Below are 24,458 nucleotides of genomic sequence, written 5' to 3' on the forward strand. Positions count from 1 at the left end.
GTAGCCATGTAATCCAATCCTACTTAATTCCAAGTGCTGCAATTTAGTTCTAGATAAAGACTTGCCTTGTTAGAAATCAGATGAAGTGGCCTTTGAAACATTTATATACTATTAAGTCCACAGTCAATCAGCCGAGATTCCCTAGAGATCTTTCACGAAGAAGTTCTCCCATGCAGCTTGCAGAACATGAGGGAATTTTGAGTGACTGAGGCAAAGATGAAAAGTAAGGCAAGGGAGGATGACAACCATATACAAAAGGCAAGGAAGCACAATTTTTTATTCCTCTTTCTGGGAAAGTGGTTTTATTTGCAGAGTTCGGGACGTTTTTGGTAGAGGGAAAAGGATGCTTTATGAAACACACCCAAAAAACAGGTCACATCTTTCACTGGCAGACAATGGTACTTAAGCATGCATGCAAGTGCTCTGCTAAACAGGTACAGAGTGCTGAATGGGGACTACGTTTAGACAAGAATCAATAGCAAAATACAAAAAAAAAAAAATAGTACTTTGTATTTATAAAAATATCTCAATACATCTTTAAGGAGACATCTGTAGTATGACAGTTCTGCATAGAACCAAATTTTTTTTCAAGTAGGATTGGTTTACAATAGTCTACAGTAGCACTTTATTTCTAAAATTCACTCAGTGTGTGCACCTCAGCTGCGAGGAAAGCAGCTCAATACGTAACATTTTCTTTACATCTGTTTTAGGACTCAGGAGCAACAACAGATTCCATTTTAAATATAGCAACTATTTATTTTAATCAGTCTGTTCCTGCTCTCACGGCTACTAGCTATTTGTTCTTTCCGAGAAAGAAGTGTGGCATAAAGCATCAGGAATAACTGATACAGAGTGACAGATTACGATAATGAAATAGAAGATTTATTATTTGTAATTTCTCTGTTCTTACAGTTCTCAAACTAACAAACGTGTGACCTAATCAGACTGCATCCTGTGTTCTCACCATGCAATAACAGTCATTAGATGGACTAAAATAAGGAGCGGATTTTGACACCTCTAAACCACTCTCAGGACATCCTATTCAGAAGAAAAGTTACCATGTTTGTGGACTGCTGTTCCGGTGACAATCCTTAGCTGAACAGAGTGCACCAATTATCTTTGGCATGACATCAATCTACATACTGTGTTTAAAGAACTAGTTATAAATAACTGATAAAACATGCATGCTTGTTAACTAGCAGCCGCAAGGACAGCATTATATTATAAAACATGTACTCATAATACCTTTAAAAGACATACCTTACTGTCAAATAGTGAGAGAGGTTTCACACTCTTCAGAGAAAACCTCATGATTCCGTATAATATAGTGCACAATACTGACTGGTGTTCGACAAGTGGGTAGTGGATGTGTTTCTGCTCCAGGGCTAGCTCTACTATTGAGATTGGTCCTTCAGCTGATACCCAGGCATCTTCTGTGTCCAATACTGGAGCTTGCATTTCATCACTACTAACATCAGCCTAGTACAGCAATGCAGAGCAATCAGCATTCAAAAAAATGATTACTTTAAGATACTGTTCAGAAAGAATATGAGAATCTCTATTAAAAATAAACAGGAGTTATATTACAAGCCACAATTTCTCCTGCAAAAATATTTTAAAAAAATATAATAGAAATGTTCCATGTTCACTAGAAAAATAATTCACAGACTTTGGTTAAATGAAGTCATTAAAGTAATTGTAGCTATATTATTCATGTTGCCTTCAATTTTCATGGTAAAAACTTACTACTAAAACCTTGCATGTTCTTATGTATTTTCTAATCAAAAAAATATTTTTTACCTCCATTAAGGTTTGAAGAAGATCTGAACATGAGCCAAGAAAAGATGTCATTGCAGTATCACCCATACCTACATCCTATTAAATAAAGATAGAGTAAATTTCTGCAACGTGATTTCGCTTGGATGCATTTTAAAACATTTTAGTTGAAACAGACAGAAAGAAGGGTCTTTATCAGCACTGTTTACATTTCTGGGAGGGCAGGCTTTGCTAGAGAATATACAAAAAGCACTAGTGCTAATTTCAGTTCCTTTATCTCATTATGTTAAGGCCAAATAGTTGCAACAAAAGATTTGGATAGAACAGACAAAAGTAGAATTTGATAATTTCAATAAAGCTTTGCAACATCTGGAAAAAGTCTTGACTATGAAAGTTGCTTATTCTATCCACTTAATACATTGTTCTATTAAGTAATTATATTCTGCGAAGAATTTTATCAGAAACAAACAAACAACGCACTATCCCCGGAACATAGTTTCAATTAACTCTTCCAGGAGTTGATAAAATTATGTGGACAAAATGTTAGTCAGGTAAGCTTCAGTCTCAAGTTCACTTTCTGTACCATTTTTACTAGATTTGCTACACCTTTCAACTTGGAGTTGTCAAACTGGAAATTTAAGACTGGCTAAAATTCATCAATATTTTTTATTTTAATCTTTCCCACCCAGATCTCCTTATGCGTTGTCACATTAAAAACATGAAAAACAGATGTAATGACCATTGAAACAAAATGTAATCAAATATTTCTAAATTCCTTGTCATCTTTAGATAAATAAAGCATTACTTGCCCTTCTGCATAATCTGTCCTTCGGAGCTTTTCCAACCTATTATAGAACAAATTTTCAGCATAAGTCTGACACATGAGCAATCTATTTGTTAAAGTATTAACTTGGTATTAGTAACTTATTTTCCTTATACAACAGAAAAAAATTTCTACAAAGATAGATACAATATACTGGCTATCTTAATTAAAAGAACTGGGACTGGATACAGGCTATAGTACGAAAAGAGCTGAGAAGCAGTTTCTATGTTGAATATTTTCAGTGGGCAAAGCTTTTGGCAAAAACATTCCTTACAGCCTGAAGTTTTCCACACTGTCTCTCATCTGTGTGATTTATTTATCTGCCATCTGAAAAATCAGACTGTACGTGCAACAGTCATTTTCAAGATGTTTAAACATTCTACAAAGTCTTCCTTATGAAATAAAAAATAGTTGCAGAATGATTTTAACATTCCTAATCTAAGAAGCCCGTTATTTATGTTCATCTGAATAGCACGTATATGTACTTTTTTTATAGAGCTTAGAAACATTTACCCATGGTGAACACTATTCAAAAATCTTGTGGCATGATAACAACCCTTCCTAACTTTCCATCTTTGCCAGTGTTATTTATTTGGGTTGGCTTCACTACTAATGTAGTAATTTTATAACTAGTATTTCAAAACATTAAATGATGATTGAATTATGTAAGTCAGTGACTTTGAAGACTGGAAGCTGATGAGATACAAGGTTAAAAGAAGACAAGACCATCTCTCCCAGCTAAAGGCTCGACTCTCGGAATAACATGTTAAATAGGCTACCTTCAGCTAGGAGAAAATCTGTGTTATTGCAAGATAGAGCTACCCTCTTGGGATCCAATTCAAGTTTCAACTGTTTGAACTGATTTTTCACAAGATGCATCTTTAAATGAGGGTAATCTTCATTTGACTTTTTACTTAATATTCACAAAGTTATCACATACAAGAATGCTAAATATAGGTAAGGAAATTCTTAGAGCAATCCTTCATAAATCTCTGAAGCGCTGCAACTACTTCACTGGCTTTTGAATCATTTAAATATTGAGGCAGAGAAAAAATAAAACTCTTAGCAGCTAATGACAAACTCTGGCTCTCAATCTCTTCAATTTGCACTGAAATTGTGTTTCAAGGTTGACAATCAGTTTCCTGTTACATGTGGAGCATGTTCAGTTATGGAAAAAATGTGAAACGTTAAGTTGAAATTTCTCTGTTCTTCATCATTTCTAGCTGGTTCAATCACACTGGTCCTGATTCTGACCTAGTTTATATCAGGGAGAGCAAAGGAAAAATTCCACTGAAACAAATGGAGTTATGTTGGTGTAAAACTGATGTGAGAGAACTAAAAGGCACATAAAACCTGAACCAAAGCCTACTGACAGCAACTCAGGGTATGTCTACACTACCCGCTGGATCGGCGGGCAGCGATCGAGCCAGTGGGGATCGATTTATCGTGTCTAGTCTAGACACGATGAATCGATCCTTGAGCCCTCTCCCGTCCACTCCTGTACTCCAGCGCCGCAAGAGGCGCAAGCAGAGTCGATGGGGGAGCGGCAGCAGTCGACTCACCATGGTGAAGACACCACGTTAAGTGGATCTAAGTACGTCGACGTCAGCTACGTTATTCACATAGCTGAAGTTGCATAACTTAGATCGATCCCCCGCCCACAGTGTAGACCAGGGCTCAGAGACTCCCAAAGACCTCAGTAGTGCAGGATTGGGGCAACAGTATCAAGAATGAAATCAGAATGAAGATGAAATACATGACAAATATGAAAAAGAAACAAGGAAAAATGGACACTGCAGAATAGCAATTGAGATAGGGAAGCCGCAATAAGAAAATTATACAGTGTAAATCACTACACACTTTCCTGTCTGTCTGCATTCCGAGCAAGAGTCAGATCTCTATTGCCTGTTTGGGAAAGTTACGATAGTGCTGCTAAGCTCCTATTTCCACAGCTCAATGAACCTTTGGCAGATGATGAAAAACACATGTAGATGGAAGTTACTCTTCCCATGGTATAAAGATCTCACTGATCCAAACTCTGTTGTGATTAGGGTACCACAGCACAGTCTAATCAACAGCTGAAGGAAGATATATGGCCCCAGAATTCATATAGCAACTTGAATTAAGAGCATCCACCATGCTATATCCAAAGTCTGTAAGTTGGAGGACTTTTCATAGTCACTTTGGGAATTGAATAACTGCTAATATATCAAACACTATTTGGGGCAGTTTATATTTTGAGAGCTGTGGGAAGGCTGGATAAGTTATTACAGATATTTATCCTTTTGTTGGTGTATTGTAATATGTATACAAGCTTCTAAGGAGTCCTGAACTGGAGCTTTCACACACATTTACATACATAAAGTAATGGTAGCTCACTTTTAACAGATATTGCACATGGAAATGTTCAAAGTGTTAGGTAAGAAAGTATGTTAAAAGACTGAATAAATAAGGCAGAAAATCTTTACCCGTACTTATTTAGATGTTAATGCACCAAGGTACTACAGAAGCAGGGGGCTGTAAAAATACAAGCAGTACCATCAGGTAAAGAATTTTTGCTTAAGAGATGGGACTAACTGAATTCTTCTGCAGCCATGAGTCTAGTTGCAGAAGGGTACATGGGAAATGAATAAATGATACAAAAAAAGATAAGCCACAGAAAGGAGAATAGGAAAAATGAAAAGGAAAAAAAGAAAGAAGAGGGGACAGAAATGAGGATATCCCAGCATCTCTAGCATCATCACAGCATATTATTTAGGTACTATCCTCTTTTGCCCTAAAATCTGAATTACCAATATCTGGACTTCTCTGTACTAGCATGCGAGCAATCAATTAGCTCCCCTGTACAATTTGCAAATTGATGCACCGGAGGTAAATTCCTTCAGTTTAAATAGACCCATTATTTGATAGCACTTAAACACAATTTGGAATCACCCCCTTTCCTCCCTAAGTAAGCCAGTTAATTCAGTACTAAATGTCTGAAAGCTCATATCAACAGACATATTTAGGATAGACATAGCCTGGCAGAACTGATGGCAAACAGGTCCTATAATACAAGACTGATTCAGCAAACCAGGGGAGCTGAAAGTGTTCAGCACCATCCAGGATATGTTTTTGCATCTTTAATACCCCAAAGCCTAGAAGAAATATGGTACTCAAGCCAAAAAGCAACTTGTGTGATCTTAATAAAGGTTTCATGGTAAAAACCATCAAGTGCAGGTACAGAAATGCATAGAAAAAAAATGTACTTCTTGGGTTATCTATTAAGCTAATTTATTAGTTACCAGGTTGATAAAATGTATAGGATAGATAATACAGGAATGGAAAGCTCGCATTCCTTAAAATAAAATCATTGGTAAAGATTTTTAAGACTTACATTTTATTGCAAAGGAGAACTTTTTGGAATTCACCAATTCAGTATAGTTTTATGCTAGTGTCAAGTGAGAAAAAATTAAGTGTACACTCATTATTGGCGTGTGAAAATATCTGCCAACTTCAGCTGCTTATTAAAACTTACAATAAGATCATTCCATTAGAACAAACAAATGTGATATTTTTTAAAAATAAGCATTTCCCAATATATGCTTTTCAAAAACAAGTATTACCCAATTAATATAATGAAACCACTCAAGCAGCATAGTTTACCTCTACAATCAAAGATGCGCCAAAAACAAAAAGCAACGTTTTAAATATTTGATAGCTTAATTTCTCTGTAAATAAAAAATCAATCAGTAAGAACTGAACTTAAAACTACCAGCCACAATAGCATGTTTACCTTGTCCATTAGGAACGTAGCAGCAGAGAGCCTTTTTACTATAAATGTATTCCACATCATTAGAGCAATACCTAAAAACAATTACAGAAATATAAACTTCATCTGAACGGAGCATTAAAACAGATTTAACGAAACTCATACAATGAAAGTTATTGCAGAAGAAGAGAGAGAGAGGACTGTTTTAAAAATTAATGGTACAATAGAACAGAGATGAAACAGTACTTTGAGACATAGATTAATCTGTCTCCAACAAAAGGATAAGTCAGACTTCACTATATAGTCACACAGTGGTCTCATGGGATTTGCATTCCCTTAAGATCGCATCTGGTGCCAAAGCACAAATAGTTCAAAACCCAGGACTACATGGGCCCAGTGTTCCTTTAGTAGTGGGGAATCAGGAGAGAAGGAGATTGTAGAGGGAGGCAGATGTCAAGTCAGCTGAATTATAAAGCAACAAAGACAAAATCCCGGTTTCAATTTCAGAAGAACAGGACTGCTTTGGTGCCCAGAAAGATTCATTACATCTATGGCTAATCCATTAAGAATATCATATTGTGTACCGTGATTAAAGGAACTGTTAGACATGCAGCGAGCCTGCGGCTGAACACAGAGTATAATAGGTTATCACTAGTGCTTTAGTCATATACTGTATTGTGCTTGAAAGCAGTGAAGTGGCCTAAAACAGGACTATTGTCTATGATGCACAGTGTAAACAGGCAATATTGAAGGACAGCCCCTGAGTGATGAATGGAGTTGGACTAGGACTAACCCCCATAACGATTAAAAAAGTTAGCCCAGTTTTACAGAAATGTGTTTGACTATGCTTCAAACAAAAACTAGTTTTCAACAATTTAGCAAAAGCATGTATGGATGTGACCAAATCGTGTTCTAACAAGGAAGAACTTGTGGGTTTTTTGTTTTTTTTAAAAACATGGTTTAGCCCTATCTACACACCGCAATCTTTGTGGAAGAAAACGAGTGCAACCAGTTCGAAGGGGAAAACTGGGGGAGCTTGACTGTCAGCATCAGAGTCCCCGATTTAGGCAGAGGTGCTTGGCTAGCACAACAAGCTGTACAGATTTAAATCAATCTCTATGCACACTAATTTATTTTGCTCTCCTGAAATTTTATCAAGGATGTTCTTTAACAATAGTTTTGTACTTACCATGCTGTATGTGGGCATTAACAATGCATCTGAGGTGATCTATAGATCTAATGAGAAAACGTGCTTCCTTATATAAAGGGGGAAGAAGAATAAAAAAACCAAACCCATTATTCAATTATTCAATGGCAGTTTCAAAAACAAATTGTGAATTCTTAAAAAGATGTTAATGCAGATGGTTTTCAAGAAACTCATTTTCCAGTTAAAGACTATTTTAGGATTTCTTTTATTACAAGACTTGTTATATTAATTTCATCTCTTACCGTCAAGCAAATGCACATACATATCAATGCCACCTAAGCGAGTCATCACTGAACACTGCGATTCTAATGTAATTTTCCAGAGTTTGTTTTAGTTTATATGCTTCCGACACATTTCTTGCAGAAAAATACCTCTCTTGACTGCTGATGGTTTATCTTGCAAATACAATTTTTTTTTGTTTTAAAAAATTAAACCATTATTTACCAAAAATAAGTCTGTTTTAGAGTCCATCTTTAAAAAAATCCAGAATAAGATGAACCTTCACTATGCAGTGAGGTGCCCGATAGCACAGATTTACTGCCTCTGGGAGATGCTGACCTCAGTTACAAACTCGATGTTCAGCATCCTCCCAGCATCAGAACTTAAGGGAGCAGTTACAAGTAGGGCTATCAAATTATTAAAAAAATTAACCGCGATTAATCCTACTGTTAAATGGTATTCTATTATTAAATATTTGTGGATGTTTTCCACATTTTCAAATATATTGCTTTCAATTACAACACAGAATACAAAGTGTACAGTGATCACTTCGTATTTATTTTTGATTACAAATATTTGCATTGTAAAAAATAGTATTTTTCAATTAATTTAATACAAGTACTGTAGTGCAATCTCTATCATGAAAGTTGAACTTACAAATATAGAATTATATACAAAAATAACTGCATTCAAAAATGAAATAATGTAAAACTTTAGAGCCTACAAGTCCACTCAGCGAAAGATAGTGCAGTAAAGTAACCCTAACCAGATCAGCGTTGTGTATTTGTGAGCTATGCAATATTTCAAATCAGAAATATGAAAGCTAATTAACACCAATATTTTAAAAAACGGCTCTAGAGGTGATCCCCACAATTATAGATGGGTAAGTCTAACGTCAGTACTGGGCAAATTAGTTGAAACAACAGTAAAGAATAAAATTGTCAGACACATAGAAGAACATAAATTGTTGGGCAAACGTCAACATGGTTTCTGTAAAGGGAAATCATGTCTTACTAATCCATTAGAGTTCTTTGAAGGGGTCAGAAAACATGTGGACAAAAGGGCGATCCAGTGGATATAGTGTACTTAGATTTCCAGAAAGCCTTTGACAAGGTCCCTCACCAAAGGCTCTTACATAAATTAAGTTGTCATGGGATAAGAGGGAAGATCCTTTCATGGATTGAGAACTGGTTAAAAGACAGGGAACAAAGGAATAAATGGTAAATTTGCAGAATGGAGAGGGGTAACTAGTGGTGTTCCCCAGGAGTCAGTCCTAGGACCAATCTTATTCAACTTATTCATAAATGATCTGGAGAATGGGGTAAACAGACGATACCCCATTTTGCAGACGATACTAAACCACTCAAGATAGTTAAGACCAAAGCAGACTGTGAAGAACTTCAAAAAGATCTCACAAATTTAGTAATTGGACAAAAAAAAAAAGGCAAATGAAATTTAATTTGGATAAATGTAAAGTAATGCACCTTGGAAAAAAATAACCTCAACTATACATACAATATGAAGGGGGCTAATTTAGCTACAACTAATCAGGAAAGATCTTGGAGTCATCGTGGATAGTTCTCTGAAGATGTCCAAGCAGTGTGCAGCGGCAGTCAAAAAAGCAAACAAGATGTTAGGAATCATTAAAAAGGGATAGAGAATATGGAGAATATTTTATTGCTCTTATACAAATCCGTAGTATGCCCACATCTTGAATACTGCATACAGATGTGGTCTCCTCATCTCAAAAAAGATATACTGGCATTAGAAAAGGTTCAGAGAAGGGTAACTAAAATTATTAGGGGTTTGGAACGGGTCCCTTATGAGGAGAGATTAAAGAGGCTAGGACTTTTCAGCTTGAAAAAGAGGAGATGAAGTGGGGATATGATAGAGGTATATAAAATCATGAGTGGTGTGGAGAAAGTGAATAAGGAAAAGTTATTTACTTGTTCCCATAATATAAGAACTAGGGGCCACCAAATGAAATTAATGGGCAGCAGGTTTAAAACAAATAAAAGGAATTTCTTCTTCACACAGCGCACAGTCAACGTGTGGAACTCCTTGCCTGAGGAGGTTGTAAAGGCTAAGACTATAACAGGGTTTAAAAGAGAACTGGATAAATTCATGGAGGTTAAGTTCATTAATGGCTATTAGCCAGGATGGGTAAGGAATAGTATCCCTAGCCTCTGTCTGTCAGAGGGTGGAGATGGATGGCAGGAGAGAGATCACTTGATCATTGCCTGGTAGGTTCACTCCCTCTGGGGCACCTGGCATTGGCCACTGTTGGCAGGATGCTGGGCTGTATGGACCCTTGGTCTAATCCAGTATAGCCTTTCTTATGTTCTTATGAAGAACTTCCCCCTTTTCCCAATAAGACTAACATTGTCTTTCTGTCTGGCATGAACAAGCCTTCCTGTCTTGGTGGATGGTATCCTATACTCCTGGCATCTAAGACAGAGGTGGGCAAACTACAGCCAGCAGGCCAGACTCTCCTGCCCAGCCCCTGAGCTCCTGGCCCGGGAAGCTAGCCCCTGGCCCCTCCCCTGCTGTTCCCCCTTCCCCGCAGCCTCAGCTCGCCCAGCCGCAATGCTCTGGGCGGCGGGGCTGCAAGCTCCTGGGGCAGTGCTGCTGCAGAGCCCAGCCTGACCTGGTGCTCTGTGCTGCGTGGCTGTAGCGCCGCCAGCCACCGGTGCTCCAGGCAGCGCGGTAAGAAGGCAGGGAGCAGGGTGGGTGGGAGGGTTGGATAGAGGACAGGGGAATTCGGGGGGGTGGTCAGGGGGCAGGGGTGTGGATGGGATCAGGGCGGTCAGAGGGCGGGGAACAGGGAGGTTGAATGGGGGTGGGAGTCCGGGGGGGCAGTCAGGAAGGAGGGGGGGTTGGATGGGGTGGTGGGGGGCAGTCAGGGGACAGGGAAAAGGGGTGGTTGGATGGGGCAGGGGTTCAGGGGGGCAGTCAGGAAGGAGAGGGGGTTGGATGGGGTGGTGGGGGGCAGTCGGGACAGGGAAAAGGGGTGGTTGGATGGGGCAGGGGTTCAGGGGGGCAGTCAGGAAGGAGGAGGGGTTGGATGGGGTGGTGGGGGGCAGTCAGGGGCGGGGGTTCTGAGGGCGGTCAGGGGACCGTGAGCCGGGCAGGGGGGGGGTGGATGGGGCAGGGGGAGCAGATAGGGGGTGGGGTCTGGGCCACGCCCCCTTCCCCTAACCAGCCCTCTATACAATTTCAAAAACCTGATGCGGCCCTCAGGCCAAACAAAGTTTGCCCGCCCCGATCTAAAGACTCTTTTTTCTTCATTACTTAAATTTGTGCTCCCCATTTATCACAGTCCAATTTTGATTAATTTCCTTTAAAAAAAAGTTTAGCTTCAATTAGTAAATTACACACAAGTATAAGTATACCAAAAAAATTAGATTACATTACCTCCGGATCTTTATTCCATTGCACTACATATTCCCAACAACAATGCGTGTGTAGTATATCCAATTCAAGACTACAAGGAAACTGCTGATATGCTAAATGCAGCAACTCTAAAACATAATTGAAGAAATTAGAGACAACTTTTTCATCCTATTCATAATTTCTACTAATTAAAAACAACTCAGTCCCCTGAGAAGAAATTATTTTGTATTTTTACCTAGGATTGTTTCCATGCCCGTCTCTGCTCCTTGTTTCTCAAGGGAAACATTCCTGTCAATTTCTACAGGTTCCTCTGTACTTTCTGTCTCTTTTTTCCGTTGTGCCAGCTTCAGTATTATGGGACTGAAGTCTTGTTTGAAAATCCATTTTGCTACACTGTCAGCAATACCTCCTAAGATGCAAAAGGAAAGTATAAGGCACAGTCAAAGTTTGCCAGCTACATTTTAGAGGTAGTAAACTTGGATCTAAAACATAGATAACAAGGGAAGAGACTCATTTATTTGTTAACACAAATCATTAATTGTATAATTTTTATGTCAATTAGAAGATCTCAATCAAGTAATTGGTTAGAAGCCTACAATGCAGTCTCCAGAAAAGAAATGAAGTATGTAATTTTTACTATTTTAAAATAATTAATTTATTTAACATAACCCCAGTGGGACTACTCCCAAAATAAGGTGCCATTCACTGGAGAAAGAGTAATAGAATCTGGCCCTGAGTTCAGTGAGAAAGCTAATCAAATCTGCTTTGCAAGAGAGTATACCTTTCCCTCCTTCAAGCAACTTCTTTACAGAGAGTCTGCAGAGTGGCTCAGCCTGCAGAGATGATACTCTGGTTGTCCTTGTTCTCACTTTACTGTGCAATAGTATCTGAAGTATGAGACAATCTTCTAATTGTTTCAGTAGAAGTTTCCAATATTCAGTATCAAGGGAAAGTGCTTCCCAGGAATCTGTGTCAGCACCTACAACTGTTTGGGAAAACTAACAAAGGAGGTTGTTTGTGAGCTTTCTGCAGACCAGCTGTAGATGGAGAATGAACAGTTACACAAAATAAATCAATATTCAAATTCGCTCACAGGTCTTACAATTTCTTAAATAGACATATACATGTAAAAGTGTCCACATAAAATGTGCAAACCTCAGTCTGTCTCTGGCCAAACATCAACCTGTACACCAGATGCCCTCTTACACCTACTTTCCCTACATCATATTCATTTTGAACATGGGCTACAAAAAAAAAAAAAAAAAAAAAATTACCATCCTTTCCTCACCAACTACTTTCCATTGATACCCTTCATACACAGACTTAACCTTCCACCATTTCAACTTCCCACTATATCCAAAATTCCAAAACATTTCACCTAAATACAGTTCTATCATCTTTTCTATATAAAAACATCATGATTTTAGATTGTGATATCTTTGTGCCTTCCATGTCTATAAGCAATGCTTTGTTTTGCATTGAAAACCTGGGAACCTGCAAATACCTTTTGCAATCAATGGTGCAAAGTTCCAATTTCTAGCTCTGTAGAGTCATGATGAGATATTGGACCCTAAAGCTGTCAGCTGTCCAGGTCTGAATATCAACTAGGCCTCAGATCAATATATTTCTTGGGAGGAAATTCCACTTTGGGGAAAAGGAAGAAAACTTTTGTGGTGGTTAGATTTTTATTATTATTATTTTTAAATTGGGGCTGTTTGAAATTTAAGGGTGGATTTGAAATATTAGTCTAAATCTTGGCAAAGACGGATTAGTGAGCAGAATACATGCACGGCATTAAAAATGGGTGCACAATAAATACAATCCATCACATCAATGGGTGAATTAGAGCAACATTAATGGGACACATTCACTTAAAAAAAAAACCATGCTTCTGTTTAATATTTTTAGCCCACTGTTTCAATTAGCAGATACAATTACTACTATAACAGATTAGAAACAAAATGATTCCCCTCTCCTCGCCCCCCAGTAGACTTTGGGGGAAATTTACAAGGCACTTAAATTCCAGCTACTCTGTCAACATAGGGCGTAAGTGATGCATAAGTCTCATGCTGGACCTCTGTGCAGGAGTGAATTTCAGCCTTTGGATATTTGACAGCAGTTTGTGTACAGTCAGTTTCACACTTTCTCCTGTATAGTTAATTTTTTCTCTTGCTGAAAAGACCCTTCTTATAAACAACAAGAGAGCAGCATAATGCTTTTAACACTTAAAAAAATCTGATTATTATGGAAGGGGATTTAGATAATCAGGAAGTTGTTTTTTTTAATTAGTCAATTTAAAAATATTCACACGGTCAGAAATTGGCAGTTAGGCAGGCTGAGTATCCAAAACAACTTAAAAGTTTAGTTTTTGAAATCAAACTAGGCTTCCAGCTGGTGTCCCTCTAAGTGTCTCTTTTGATCCTGCAAAACTTCGACTTATTCAATGTCAAGAGACACCCATCAACTCACACTGTAAAACATACTGTAGGTATCTCCAGATAGACATTGCAAGCTATTACGGTATACAATTCATATACCTTGGCAGATTAATTTGCAAGTTCAAACACAAGTTTCCAGGCTTCTGTTCCTTTGAATCCTATCCCAGAGCATTGTGTGTTTTGTGCTGGTTTCTGAGTGTTACTGAGTGAATGGCAGGATATTCCTCCCCTCATAAGGGCAGGAGCTTTGCATGAATCTGATACAATTATTGCTGAAGGGAGGGAGAAGTCTCAGATTTACTTACTTTTTTTTCTGCCATACTGTCAGTGATCTGTGCAGTTACAGAATGCCCAACGTGTGCAGATAATAAGGCAGCTCCATTATTTTCAGACTGAATACAAGCTGTGCGCATTTGCTGCCACCAGGGGGAAACTGATTGAGAATCCCAAGACTCATCTATCGCAACTGTAGAAACAAAGGGAGGAGAAAAGATCACCTGGCTGTGTTAAGAGATAAACTAGCAGAATAACAACTTGACTTTGGAAGCTGAATTTGCCTTTAACCGTTAAAACATAAGGTGGTTAAATACAGCATCTGTAACTGAACAAATTCACTTAATCTGTAATAGCCACCAAGTTATCTCTCTCAATTTTTCACCCACAATTTCTAGATCTCAACCAGCCTTTATAATGAAGTGCAGAGTACGAACTACTGAGATTTCATCAAGTCCTGGTTGAAGGTTTGCAAAATATGATACAAGTCACCAGGCAGTGAAGTCTGCTGTACATTTCTAATGTATCCAGTGGATAATATAACTATAAAGTGCAGTGCTGTACTAGGGTTGCCAACTTTCTAATCCCACAAAACCAAACACCCTGGCCCCGCCCCTTCCCCAAGGCCCCACCCCCACTCACTACATTCCCCCTCCCTCAGTGGCTCACTCTCCCTCATCCTCACTCACTTTCACTTGGCTGGGGTTGGGGTGCAGGAGGGGGTGAGGGCTGTGGCTGGATGTGGGGTTTGAGGTATAGGAGGGGGTTCCAGGCTGGGCGGTGGAGCTGAAGGGTTTGGAATGTGGGAGGGGGCTGCGGGTTGAGGCAGAGGGTTTGGTTGTGGGAGGGGGTACAGACTCTGGTCTGGGGGTGAGAGTCTGGGCAGGGGCCGGGGATGAGGGGTTTGGGGCACAGGAGGGGGCTCCAGCCTGGGGGGTGGGGCTGAGGAATTTAGAGTGTAGGAGGGGGCTGGGAGTTGAGGCAGGGGGTTGGGGTGCAGGCTCTGGGGTGGGACCAGGTGTTTGAGGTGCAGGAGTGGGCTCTGGGTTTGGGGGGACTCAGAGCTGGGGCAGGGGCTTAGGGTTGGGGTGCAGGCTTCCCTCAGGTGGCTCCCAGTCAGCAGCACAGCAGGGTTAAGGCAGGCCCCCAACCTGTCCTGACACTGCGCTGCACCCCGGAAGCGGCCAGCAGGTCCGGCTCTTAGGCGGGGGAAGGGAAGGGACAAGGCTCCACGCACTGCTCCCACCCACAGGCACCACCACCCCAGCTCCCATTGGTTGCGGTTCCCGGCCAATAGGAGTGCGGACACCTGGCAACCCTATGCTGTACTGAAGTTGCAGAGATGTGCAGTCAGTAAATGCTCCAGAGCAATGATCTCAAAATGGATGTTGTAGTTGTAGTAATGGGGCTGAACAAAGGCATTCTGGAAGCTTGAATAGGAGGGGAATAATTAATAAGTATGGATAAAAACAACCACCACACACATCAGGCCCAGGATCAAGAACTTTTGAGGGGGAAGAACCCCCAAATGCACTCCACTACAGGACTGTTCTCAGAAGCCAAGGTGGTGGCTGTAGAGAGAATGGGACATGGTTTGAAAAGGGATATCATTAAAAGAAAAAGAAAAACCAAAATATTTTTTAAAAAAGGAAATCCCTCCAGAGACATCAATCACTTCAAACTGACACTGGAACCAAGGTCCTTAAATCTCAGTGGTTCCAAGCCAAAATTTCAAATCTTCCAGTCACTATAAGGGGAAAGTCTTGAATTGTAATTTTAAATAACCCTATGATTTGATTATTATAAAATGCAATCAAGCAATATTTAGTTGGGTTTGCTTTATTTACAGAGCAGTACAGATTGTCAGAGTGAATACTAATTTTATCTGACAGTGATATTTTAAGATTATGAATGTGTATTTCACCTTTCATTTTGCTCAGAAGGGACAGCATAGTGTGAAGACAGCAGATAGACTGTGGTTCATCTAGAATATCTTTTTCCTTGGAAAGCCACACACTGAGAAGCAGAGACTGGGGGGGAAAAAGTGGAATATTTATTACATCAAACGTTATTACTCCTTAGGGTTGAGTGAAAATGTACGATCCCCGGAACCATGTTATAATACATCAACACGAAGAGTTTACTGGTGTGCTGCAGACGATACGTCACATGACAATGCTTTTAAGTGTAACAGTACCACATTTCAGCAATCTTTCAATTACAAAAAAAAGACCCTCTGGGACAAACTCCTCTCATGAACTGGCAGACAGACAATTGCAGTAAAACAGCCAATCTCAACCTGGACAAAATTAGTATCAGGTTATTACACAGATTGCAAAATAAAGGCAGGGAGCAGCAGTTTCTTAAAAGGAGAAAAGATTAAGATCAGTGCTTCAGTCATAAGTCTGGGGTACGAAAGTGACAGAGTTAGGAGAAGAGGAAACATGCAAGAGGCAATGAACATAGGCTGCAAGAAATGAGCCTATGTAGTTGAAGTTAAAAGTACACATATAGTACAGAAGCCAAACTAGGATTTGGTGGTGGTGGTGGGTTTTTTGGGGAGGGTTGGGGGGAGGTAATTCACTGATCAAATAAATTGTTTTCTAAAATTAAAGGAGTTATAGTAAGGCAAGTAATGAATGTTAGCTAAACAAGTAGTTATTTGTAGAGGACTGTATATTAAGATTTGTAAAAGGTAATACAAGGGTTTGATGCATTTAATATTAGTGACTGAAAGACCAGTTTTAACTATTATGTTATCTTCTCAACCCAGCTACAAAGAGTCCTCTAGCACCTTATAGACTAACAGAAGTACTGGAGCATAAGCTTTCGTGAGTGAATACCCACTTCGTCAGATGCATGTGGTGGAAATTTCCAGAGGCTGGTATAAATATGCATGCAAGAATCAGTCTAGAGATAACGAGGTTAGTTCAATCAGGGAGGATGAGGCCCTCTTCTAGCAGTTGAGGTGTGAACACCAAGGGAGGAGAAACTGCTTTTGTAGTTGACTAGTCATTCACAGTCTTTGTTTAATCCTGAGCTGATGGTGTCAAATTTGCAACTGAACTGAAGTTCGGCAGTTTCTCTTTGGAGAAAGTTTTTTTTGCTGCAGGATGGCTAATTACTCTATAGACTTCTAATTATATTTGGATTCAATTAACCCTTTAGTATCAAGAGTCACAATTCCTAATACTCATGCAAAACAACAGAAATGTTGAGAAATAGCTAGTTTAGATGTTCTAAACATCATAGTGCAATGCTAATTAAGAAATTTCTTGTGTGTATAGTTGAACAAACCTATAAATTACAGAAGGCAGTTACTTTACATTAAGCTTTGGTAGTCTCTGTGATCTTTCCAAAATTGCAAGTAATGGTATTCATATTTATTTGGACACAAGATGCTGACTGAGTGATTCCTCTAACAATCGCCCCAAAACTACTACAGAGATTATGGCAAACTGTGCTGCTCTCTGGCAGACTCTCACTTCATGAACACACAGTCTTGAGTTGGATACTCTACCTTAATAAAGGTTACATGAATGGAATAGAATACTTGCAACATGCAAAATACAAATGGCAAATAAAAGTGATTCAACTCTGAAAAATGACTAAATTAAACATTAGGAATATTAAACATTTTCCATCTTAGTATGTCTTTGCCTAGATAATTACACATTTAATCAGTAACAAACCTATTATTAAATTTGCAGAATGTAGCGCTTTAGACTGTTACCTGGTATTAAATCCTAGAAAAGACTGAGGCCAGGTCTATGCTAGAAGCTTTGGCCAGAATAGCAATGTTGGTTAGTTGTGTTATTTTTTTCTATGCTTGCAAAAGCCCTACTGTAGACAAACGAATACCAGCATAAAAGTGCTTGTACTGTAGGGCTTATTCCACTCGCTAAACAGGTATAAACTGTAACACACAAAAGCACTTCCTTGCAGATGTAAGGTGCATCTATACTACGAGCATTTTGCCAATATAGCTATACTGCCAAACTTTTAATTATAGGTTAGGCCTTAGTAATCTGTTAAAACCTCAGTTGACTATCAAGCTGCCTTTAATTACACCTGCTTTGGAGGTAAAACTTAGCAGCAGAGCAGGTTACAGGAGGGGGAAAAAAAAAAACAGGCAAAATATCTACTCTGCACTATAAAAAATGGTCTGTGCATTTCATAACAAGCCAATTATTTTTTTTTTCCCCTTGAACATGAGGGTCTGTCAGGACCCTAAAGTGGGACATAGCCTAGTGTACTGCCTTTACTCTAAAGAGACATTGTCAGCTTAAAGAAACTCATACCCTATATATAAATCTACCTACCTATATTATGTAGATCAAAAGATTTTTTAAAAATCTAATCTATTTGCCACTACATATGCTGTGTTCACTATTTGCAGCTCTCAGGTTAAATGAAGAAAATCAGTTAGTCAGTTTCACTTTCAAGTTCTTATTGCTTTAGTGCTTGGGTTTCAAGCACTGCAGGGAATGTTTAGTTTAAAAATGATTACTTTCACTGGAATTTAAAAGATTAGCCTTAAAAAATGCATGTTTAAAAAACAGTTTTAAAATTACATTTATTTTTTAAAATAATTTCTCACTTGTTTATAACAACTTTTTCTATGTTTGAAATGAAAATGTTTCCTTACCATGTCTCATTCCTCAAAAATATGTATTGCACTTGGATTTATTGTTTATCTTCTGGTATGAAGTATATTATTTCTCACAGCAAAAGAGCCATGAAGAAAACGTCTTTAAGATGGCATATGTGCATTCCTGAATATATACATTATATAGTAATTAAGCTGAAGACATCAGGGGCCAGAACTTAAATGTTTCTATTTTATCCTGAGTTGTACCCATTTTATTACATAACATAATTGACTTAATGCTCTCAAAAGTCACATTAAGATCTGAGGGATTTAGGGACCTGAAAAAGGGCAGAAGGCCAGACACTAACATGCTACGTGTACATGGTTACACCCAGCGCTTAAAGGTCAATATTGTAAATTGGGAAATTTTTTCAGCATTGACATGTTTAAATTCATGAATATTTTGGGTAAAAAGCAGAAAACACAATTAAATCATTATCTTACCAATAATAGCTGAGGGCTAAATCCTGCAGACTCCAGTGTATGGCACATTTCCTCTGTGGAACTCTCTCCACACAAACATTTCCAGAAAAAAAAGCTCCCTACAAAACAAACACCACATCAACTTCATCTACAATGATCAAACACTCAACATGCAGATGACCGGTTCAACAGACAGATCAGGACTTACTGGGCTTGAGGCAAGGGAGCTTTGAGCAAACAGTGGAATATCCTAATATTTTTAACTTTCCTGGGAAGGAAGAAGGAAAGGCTCACTGACCTGCCCAGGTCACAGCCTTTCTTTGGCTGGTGGGGAGCCTGTGGATCCACAGACAGACAAGGAGATACTTCCGGACAGCTATCAGGAAGTGGGATACACAGAGCAGCACTGTTTGGAATGACTATTTTACTCTTACTTCTTTTTTTCCAAAAACAAGGAAGAAGGGAAGGCAAGTAGAATATGTGGACAAACAGCTATCTAACAATGTATCAGTTCAGATTATACGTATTATCGTTCAATATAGAGAAGAGTTTAAAAAGTAGAGTATGTATGACAGCAAATTTAGCTGCCAAATAATCCATGCCTGTGTGCCATGTTTTAGGACCCAGCATAGAGACCCAGAGCTATTTTTGCTGACTCACTATGGTGTCAGATCATGAGAATCCTATTAGTATACATATGGTTGGATGTGTCTGAGGCAGAGGGAAGTAGGGGCATAGGGGCTCTCTTCTAGGAAACAAAGCTAAACTCAGGAGAAAGTTTACATTAGGGTTTGTTTTGTTGTCACCAGCTTACAGTAGCTCAGTTATTGAGACAGCTTGTCTATTGGTGGTTATGGTCAGCGAGACACTTGGTGACTCTGTCCTGGTTTTAAAACCCAAGTACAATATTTTGGAGGAGATAGAGGAAAAGTCCACTGAAGTGGACTCTCGGCTACCCTAGAAAGGGCCTTTGGTGTTCACACAGACATAAAGGTAGGCACCCCTGGAATTCTTCAGCTCCAGTTCCTCTCATGAGCCATTTGCCTCACAAATATGCTAATTTGGTATTTGTTAAATAGTTGGGCAGAAGGGCCTAATTTGACATCTGCTAATATGAGGTGCACTTTGCAGGTGGGGAGTGGCATGAGGGAGTGAGATAGGTGGGCAGTTGAGAAATACTTTCCTTCTCACTCCAAGGAGGCAGCTTGGTACAGGAGGTTGAGAGGCAACACACTGATGGGAATTCTAGCACCCTGTGTCCTGCAGCTAAGGAGAAAGTGTGGGTTTCTTGCCCTAGCAGTGCCCCTTGATCTAACTGGAGAGCCTCTACCTTCTTTTATTTCAGTCCTCTGGCTAGTAAATATCCATCCAGTAAATGTTTTGAGCCCTGTCTTACCCAGCTTTTAAAGTTAGACTAAAACAGAATGAAGCATTAATCTGGCAAACACTAGTCCTTCAAGAGCTCTTACCTAAAGCCACGTATTCTCCTTCATCTAGTTTCTTCACTAGAATCATGTCCTTTTCATATTCTAAATACTCCAAGAACATTTTCACAGGCAATATACCATCTTTGTCATCAGCAAATCGAACGGTGGTGTGGGTGTTCTCTTGCTTGTAGTTTTCCAATAATGTCTGGAGCCTAGCAAACTCTTTGTCATCCAGCCTGAGTAGTTTAGCCAAATCCTTAAAAGCAGAAAGATTAAAGCTACAGTAAATAATGACCCTATGTAACTTTATATTTGGAGATATAACCTACTTATTCCCCATATCCAATTTCTCTCCGCTGTACATGACTAACGTTTTTTTAATTAGCCAAAAATCCTTGAGAAAGCAGCCACCTTGCAAATTGGGCAGACATATTGCAAGGTTCTGTAATGTATACACAGAGACTTCTGTAATGATACTAAAAGTAACCCAAAATATGAAGTTGAACATTTTGTACATCTATTTAAAGTACTAGACACAGGGAAGATTTGGTCATAAGTTAGTTTCCAGAACTAATTCCTCCTCCCAAAAAGAATAAAGGAAAGCCTTCTGCACTAAGGACAAATGATTGGAGTCAGGAGACATGAGTTCTATTCCTGGCTCTGTCTCACACATTAAGTGACTAAAGCCTTGTCTACACTAAAGGGAAAAGTTGATCTAAGCTATGCAATTTGAGTTACGTGAATAGTGTAACTCAAATCGACATAGCTTAGATCTACTTAGGTCCACACTATGCGATGTCAACGGGCGATGCTCTCTCGTCGACTCCCCTTACTCTTCTCGATCAGGTGGAGTACAGGAGTTGACGGGAGAGCAATTGGTGGTCAATGTAGCGTGTCTTCACTAGACCTGCTAAATCGACCGCCAATGCATCAATCACCACAGCGCTGATCCTCTGTTAAGTGTAGACAAGCCCTAACACAATGTTTTTAGGAGGCTCAATTAATTAGCATTTGCACAGCACATGAGATCATTGAACAGAAGGTGCCCTAACCAGGTATTTATTTAAGTGTTTTTGCCTCAGTTCTGCCATCCTATGGTCTTCATCTCCAACTCCCCAAAATGTGTAATTTTTAGGGCTGTCAATTTAATCACAGTTAACTCACGCAATTAACTAAAAAAATTAATCACAATTAAAAAAATGTATCGCAATTAATCACAGTTTTAATCAAACTGTTAAACAATAATAGAATACCAATTGAAATGTATTAAATATTTTAGGATGTTTTTGTACATTTTCAAATATATTGATTTCAATTACAACACAGAATGCCCAGCGTACAGTGCTCACTTTATATTATCTTTTATTATCATTTTCACAGTGGAAATATGTCTAGACAAAACATAGTATTTTTCAATTTACCTCATACAAGTACGGTAATGCAATCTTTTTATCATGAAAGTGCAACTGACAAATGTAGATTTTGTTTGTTATATAACTGCACTCAAAAATAAAACAGTGCAAAACTTCAGAGCCTACAAGTCCACTTAGTCCTACTTCTTGTTCAGCCAATGGCTAAGACTAACAAGTTTGTTTACATTTACGGGCGATAAGGCTGCCTGCTTCTTCTTTATGTCACCTGAAAGTGAGAACTGGAGATCGCATGGCACTTTTGTAGGCGGAGTTGCAAGACATTTATGTGACAGATACGTTAAACATTCATATGCCCCTTCATGCTTCGGCCACCATTCCAGAGGACATGCTTCCATGCTGATGATGCTCATTAAAAAAAAAAATGTGTTAATTAAATTTGTGACTGAACTCCTTGGAGGAGAACTGTATGTCTCCTGCTCTCTGTTTTACCCACATTCTGCTATATAATTCATGTTATAGAAGTCTCGGATGATGATGCAGCACATGTTCGTTTTAAGAACACTTTCATTGCAGATTTCACATGCAGATGGTACCAATGTGAGATTTCCAAAGATAGCTACAGTATTCGACTCAAGGTTCAAGAATCAAGTGCCTTCCAAAAATCTAAGAGGGATGAGGTGTGGAGCATACTTTCAGAAGTCTTAAAAGAGCAACACTCAGATGCGGAAACTACAGAACCTGAACCACCATAAAAGAAAACCAACCTTCTGCTGGTGGCATCTGACTTAAATGATGAAAATGAACACGAATATGCATCAGTCTGCACTGCTTTGGATCATTATCAAGCAGAACCTGTCATCAGCATGGACGCATGTGCCCTGGAATGGTAGTCGAAGCATGAAGGGGCATACGAAAGTTTAACATATCTGGCACATAAATATCTTGTAACTCTGCCTACTATAGTGCCATGCAATCGCCTGTTCTCACTTTCATTGTAAACAAGAAGTGGGCAGCATTATCTCCCAGAAATGTAAACAAACTTGTTTGTCTTAGCGATTGACTGAACAAGAAGTTAGACTGAGTGGGTTTGTAGGCTTTAAAGTTTTTACATTGTTTTATTTTTGAGAGCAGTTATTTTGTACATAATTCTACATTTGTAAGTTCAACTTTCATGATAAAGAGATTGCACTACAGTACTTGTATTAGGGGAATTGAAAAATACTATTTCTTTTGTTTCTTTTTTACAGTGCAAATATTTGTAATAAAAATATAAAAAGTGAGCACTATACACTTTGTATTCTGTGTTGTAACTGAAATCAATATATTTGAAAATATGGAAAACATCAAAAAACATTTAAATAAATGGTATTCTATTGTTTAACAGCGGGATTAATTTTTGTAATCACTTGACAGCCCTAGTAATTTTCCATTTAATCTACCTGCTAAATGGTTAATTCTTTCACAGAAAGAAGTTTTGACATTACTTACATTATCAGAGAGTGGAGTGCTTGGCTGCATGCTCAAAGAATTCAGTTTGCTGACTGACTCATATAGATGCAGCAGCTTTAACTTATTTGCACAAAACTGGAGCAACCCTTCATCAACACACACAAATTCTGGAGAGAGAGAAATAAAGATGCACATTAGTCTGAATGAATGTATGTACTGGAGCTGTGAAATGTTCTTTGGAGCTTCATTAAACTCTTATAAAGGAGTTAGATGACATATGCTCCAGTGTAATGTTTTCGACACACTGTTGCTCACAATATGATGTTTAATTAGGGTGACCAGACGTCCCGGTAAAATCGGGACTATCCCGATATTTCGGTGTCTGTCCCGCGTCCCGACCGATCTTTGGTCGGAATGCATTTTGTCCCAATATCCACCGGCAGCACTGGGTTTTTTTGCTCAGCTGGCAGGACTCAGCTTTTTTTTTTTTTTTTGCTCTGCGGCAGGCACTGCCCCCCGGCCCGATATTTTCTTCCCCTCATCTGGTCACCCTATGTTTAATTCATGGCAAGTTAAAGTGAGGATGATTTTTGCCCAAAAGCAAAAAAGGTATCAGGCTTATTTTTAACAACAAAAGGGCTGCAATGGGACACTGAACACAAGGCTACAGTAGAGGACTTCTTGTACACCAGCATGTAAAAATCAGGGAAATGCAGAATGCTATAGATTGCAATCCTCAAGTAATTATTCTTTTAAAAACAAACACAAGTTGCATATGTACCTTACAAACTACAATGCTGTGTGAATTTTAGTCTCTTTTATCATGCTGCCAATATGTGAATATGATAAATCCCCATAATAAAAAGCTGCAAATAAAGTTTCCAAGACTAAAATTGAGGAAGCACAATGGGCATTACTGTCTTTCAGTGATAAAACAGAAACCATGTTAACAAAAATCAGTAGAAATCCCTTGATATTTGTAATTCTTCAGAGTTTGGGAAAGCAATTAGAAAAACTATGGCAGCCAGAGAACACATATGCAATTGATATCAACCCAGAGTTTAGAATTTTAAAAAGCACTAATACCTCAACACCGTAATAGTTAATTTGACTAAAAAATTAAGTGCTTTCTTTTTCTTTTTTATCAAACTAAATAAAGAGCATATTCACAGCTCAACTTCTTGTGCAAGTTGAAAGGCACAATGGAAACACCAAATTAAGGGAGGCTGTTTTTCAGTTTATATAGTAACTCACA

General features: G+C 38.7%; 1 protein-coding gene across 2 annotated transcripts in view; it reads right to left on the bottom strand.

The window, feature by feature from the left end:
- RAB3GAP2 (RAB3 GTPase activating non-catalytic protein subunit 2) overlaps positions 1-24,458 on the bottom strand; it is an 84,709-nt gene that overhangs the window by 5,677 nt on the left and 54,574 nt on the right. For both annotated transcript variants that reach the window (XM_034764615.1, XM_034764614.1), the window contains exons 19-31: positions 23,243-23,370; positions 20,424-20,637; positions 18,976-19,073; positions 15,805-15,910; positions 13,913-14,073; positions 11,951-12,167; positions 11,405-11,578; positions 11,191-11,297; positions 7,540-7,606; positions 6,375-6,445; positions 2,586-2,621; positions 1,801-1,875; positions 1,261-1,479 (exon numbers count right to left, since the gene is read on the bottom strand). In XM_034764615.1, the coding sequence (XP_034620506.1) occupies positions 1,261-1,479; positions 1,801-1,875; positions 2,586-2,621; positions 6,375-6,445; positions 7,540-7,606; positions 11,191-11,297; positions 11,405-11,578; positions 11,951-12,167; positions 13,913-14,073; positions 15,805-15,910; positions 18,976-19,073; positions 20,424-20,637; positions 23,243-23,370 (1,673 nt within the window). The remainder of the gene's footprint in view (positions 1-1,260; positions 1,480-1,800; positions 1,876-2,585; positions 2,622-6,374; positions 6,446-7,539; positions 7,607-11,190; positions 11,298-11,404; positions 11,579-11,950; positions 12,168-13,912; positions 14,074-15,804; positions 15,911-18,975; positions 19,074-20,423; positions 20,638-23,242; positions 23,371-24,458) is intronic.

The sequence above is a fragment of the Trachemys scripta genome, chromosome 3 (genome assembly GCF_013100865.1).
Source record: "Trachemys scripta elegans isolate TJP31775 chromosome 3, CAS_Tse_1.0, whole genome shotgun sequence".
NCBI classification, from domain to species: domain Eukaryota; kingdom Metazoa; phylum Chordata; order Testudines; family Emydidae; genus Trachemys; species Trachemys scripta.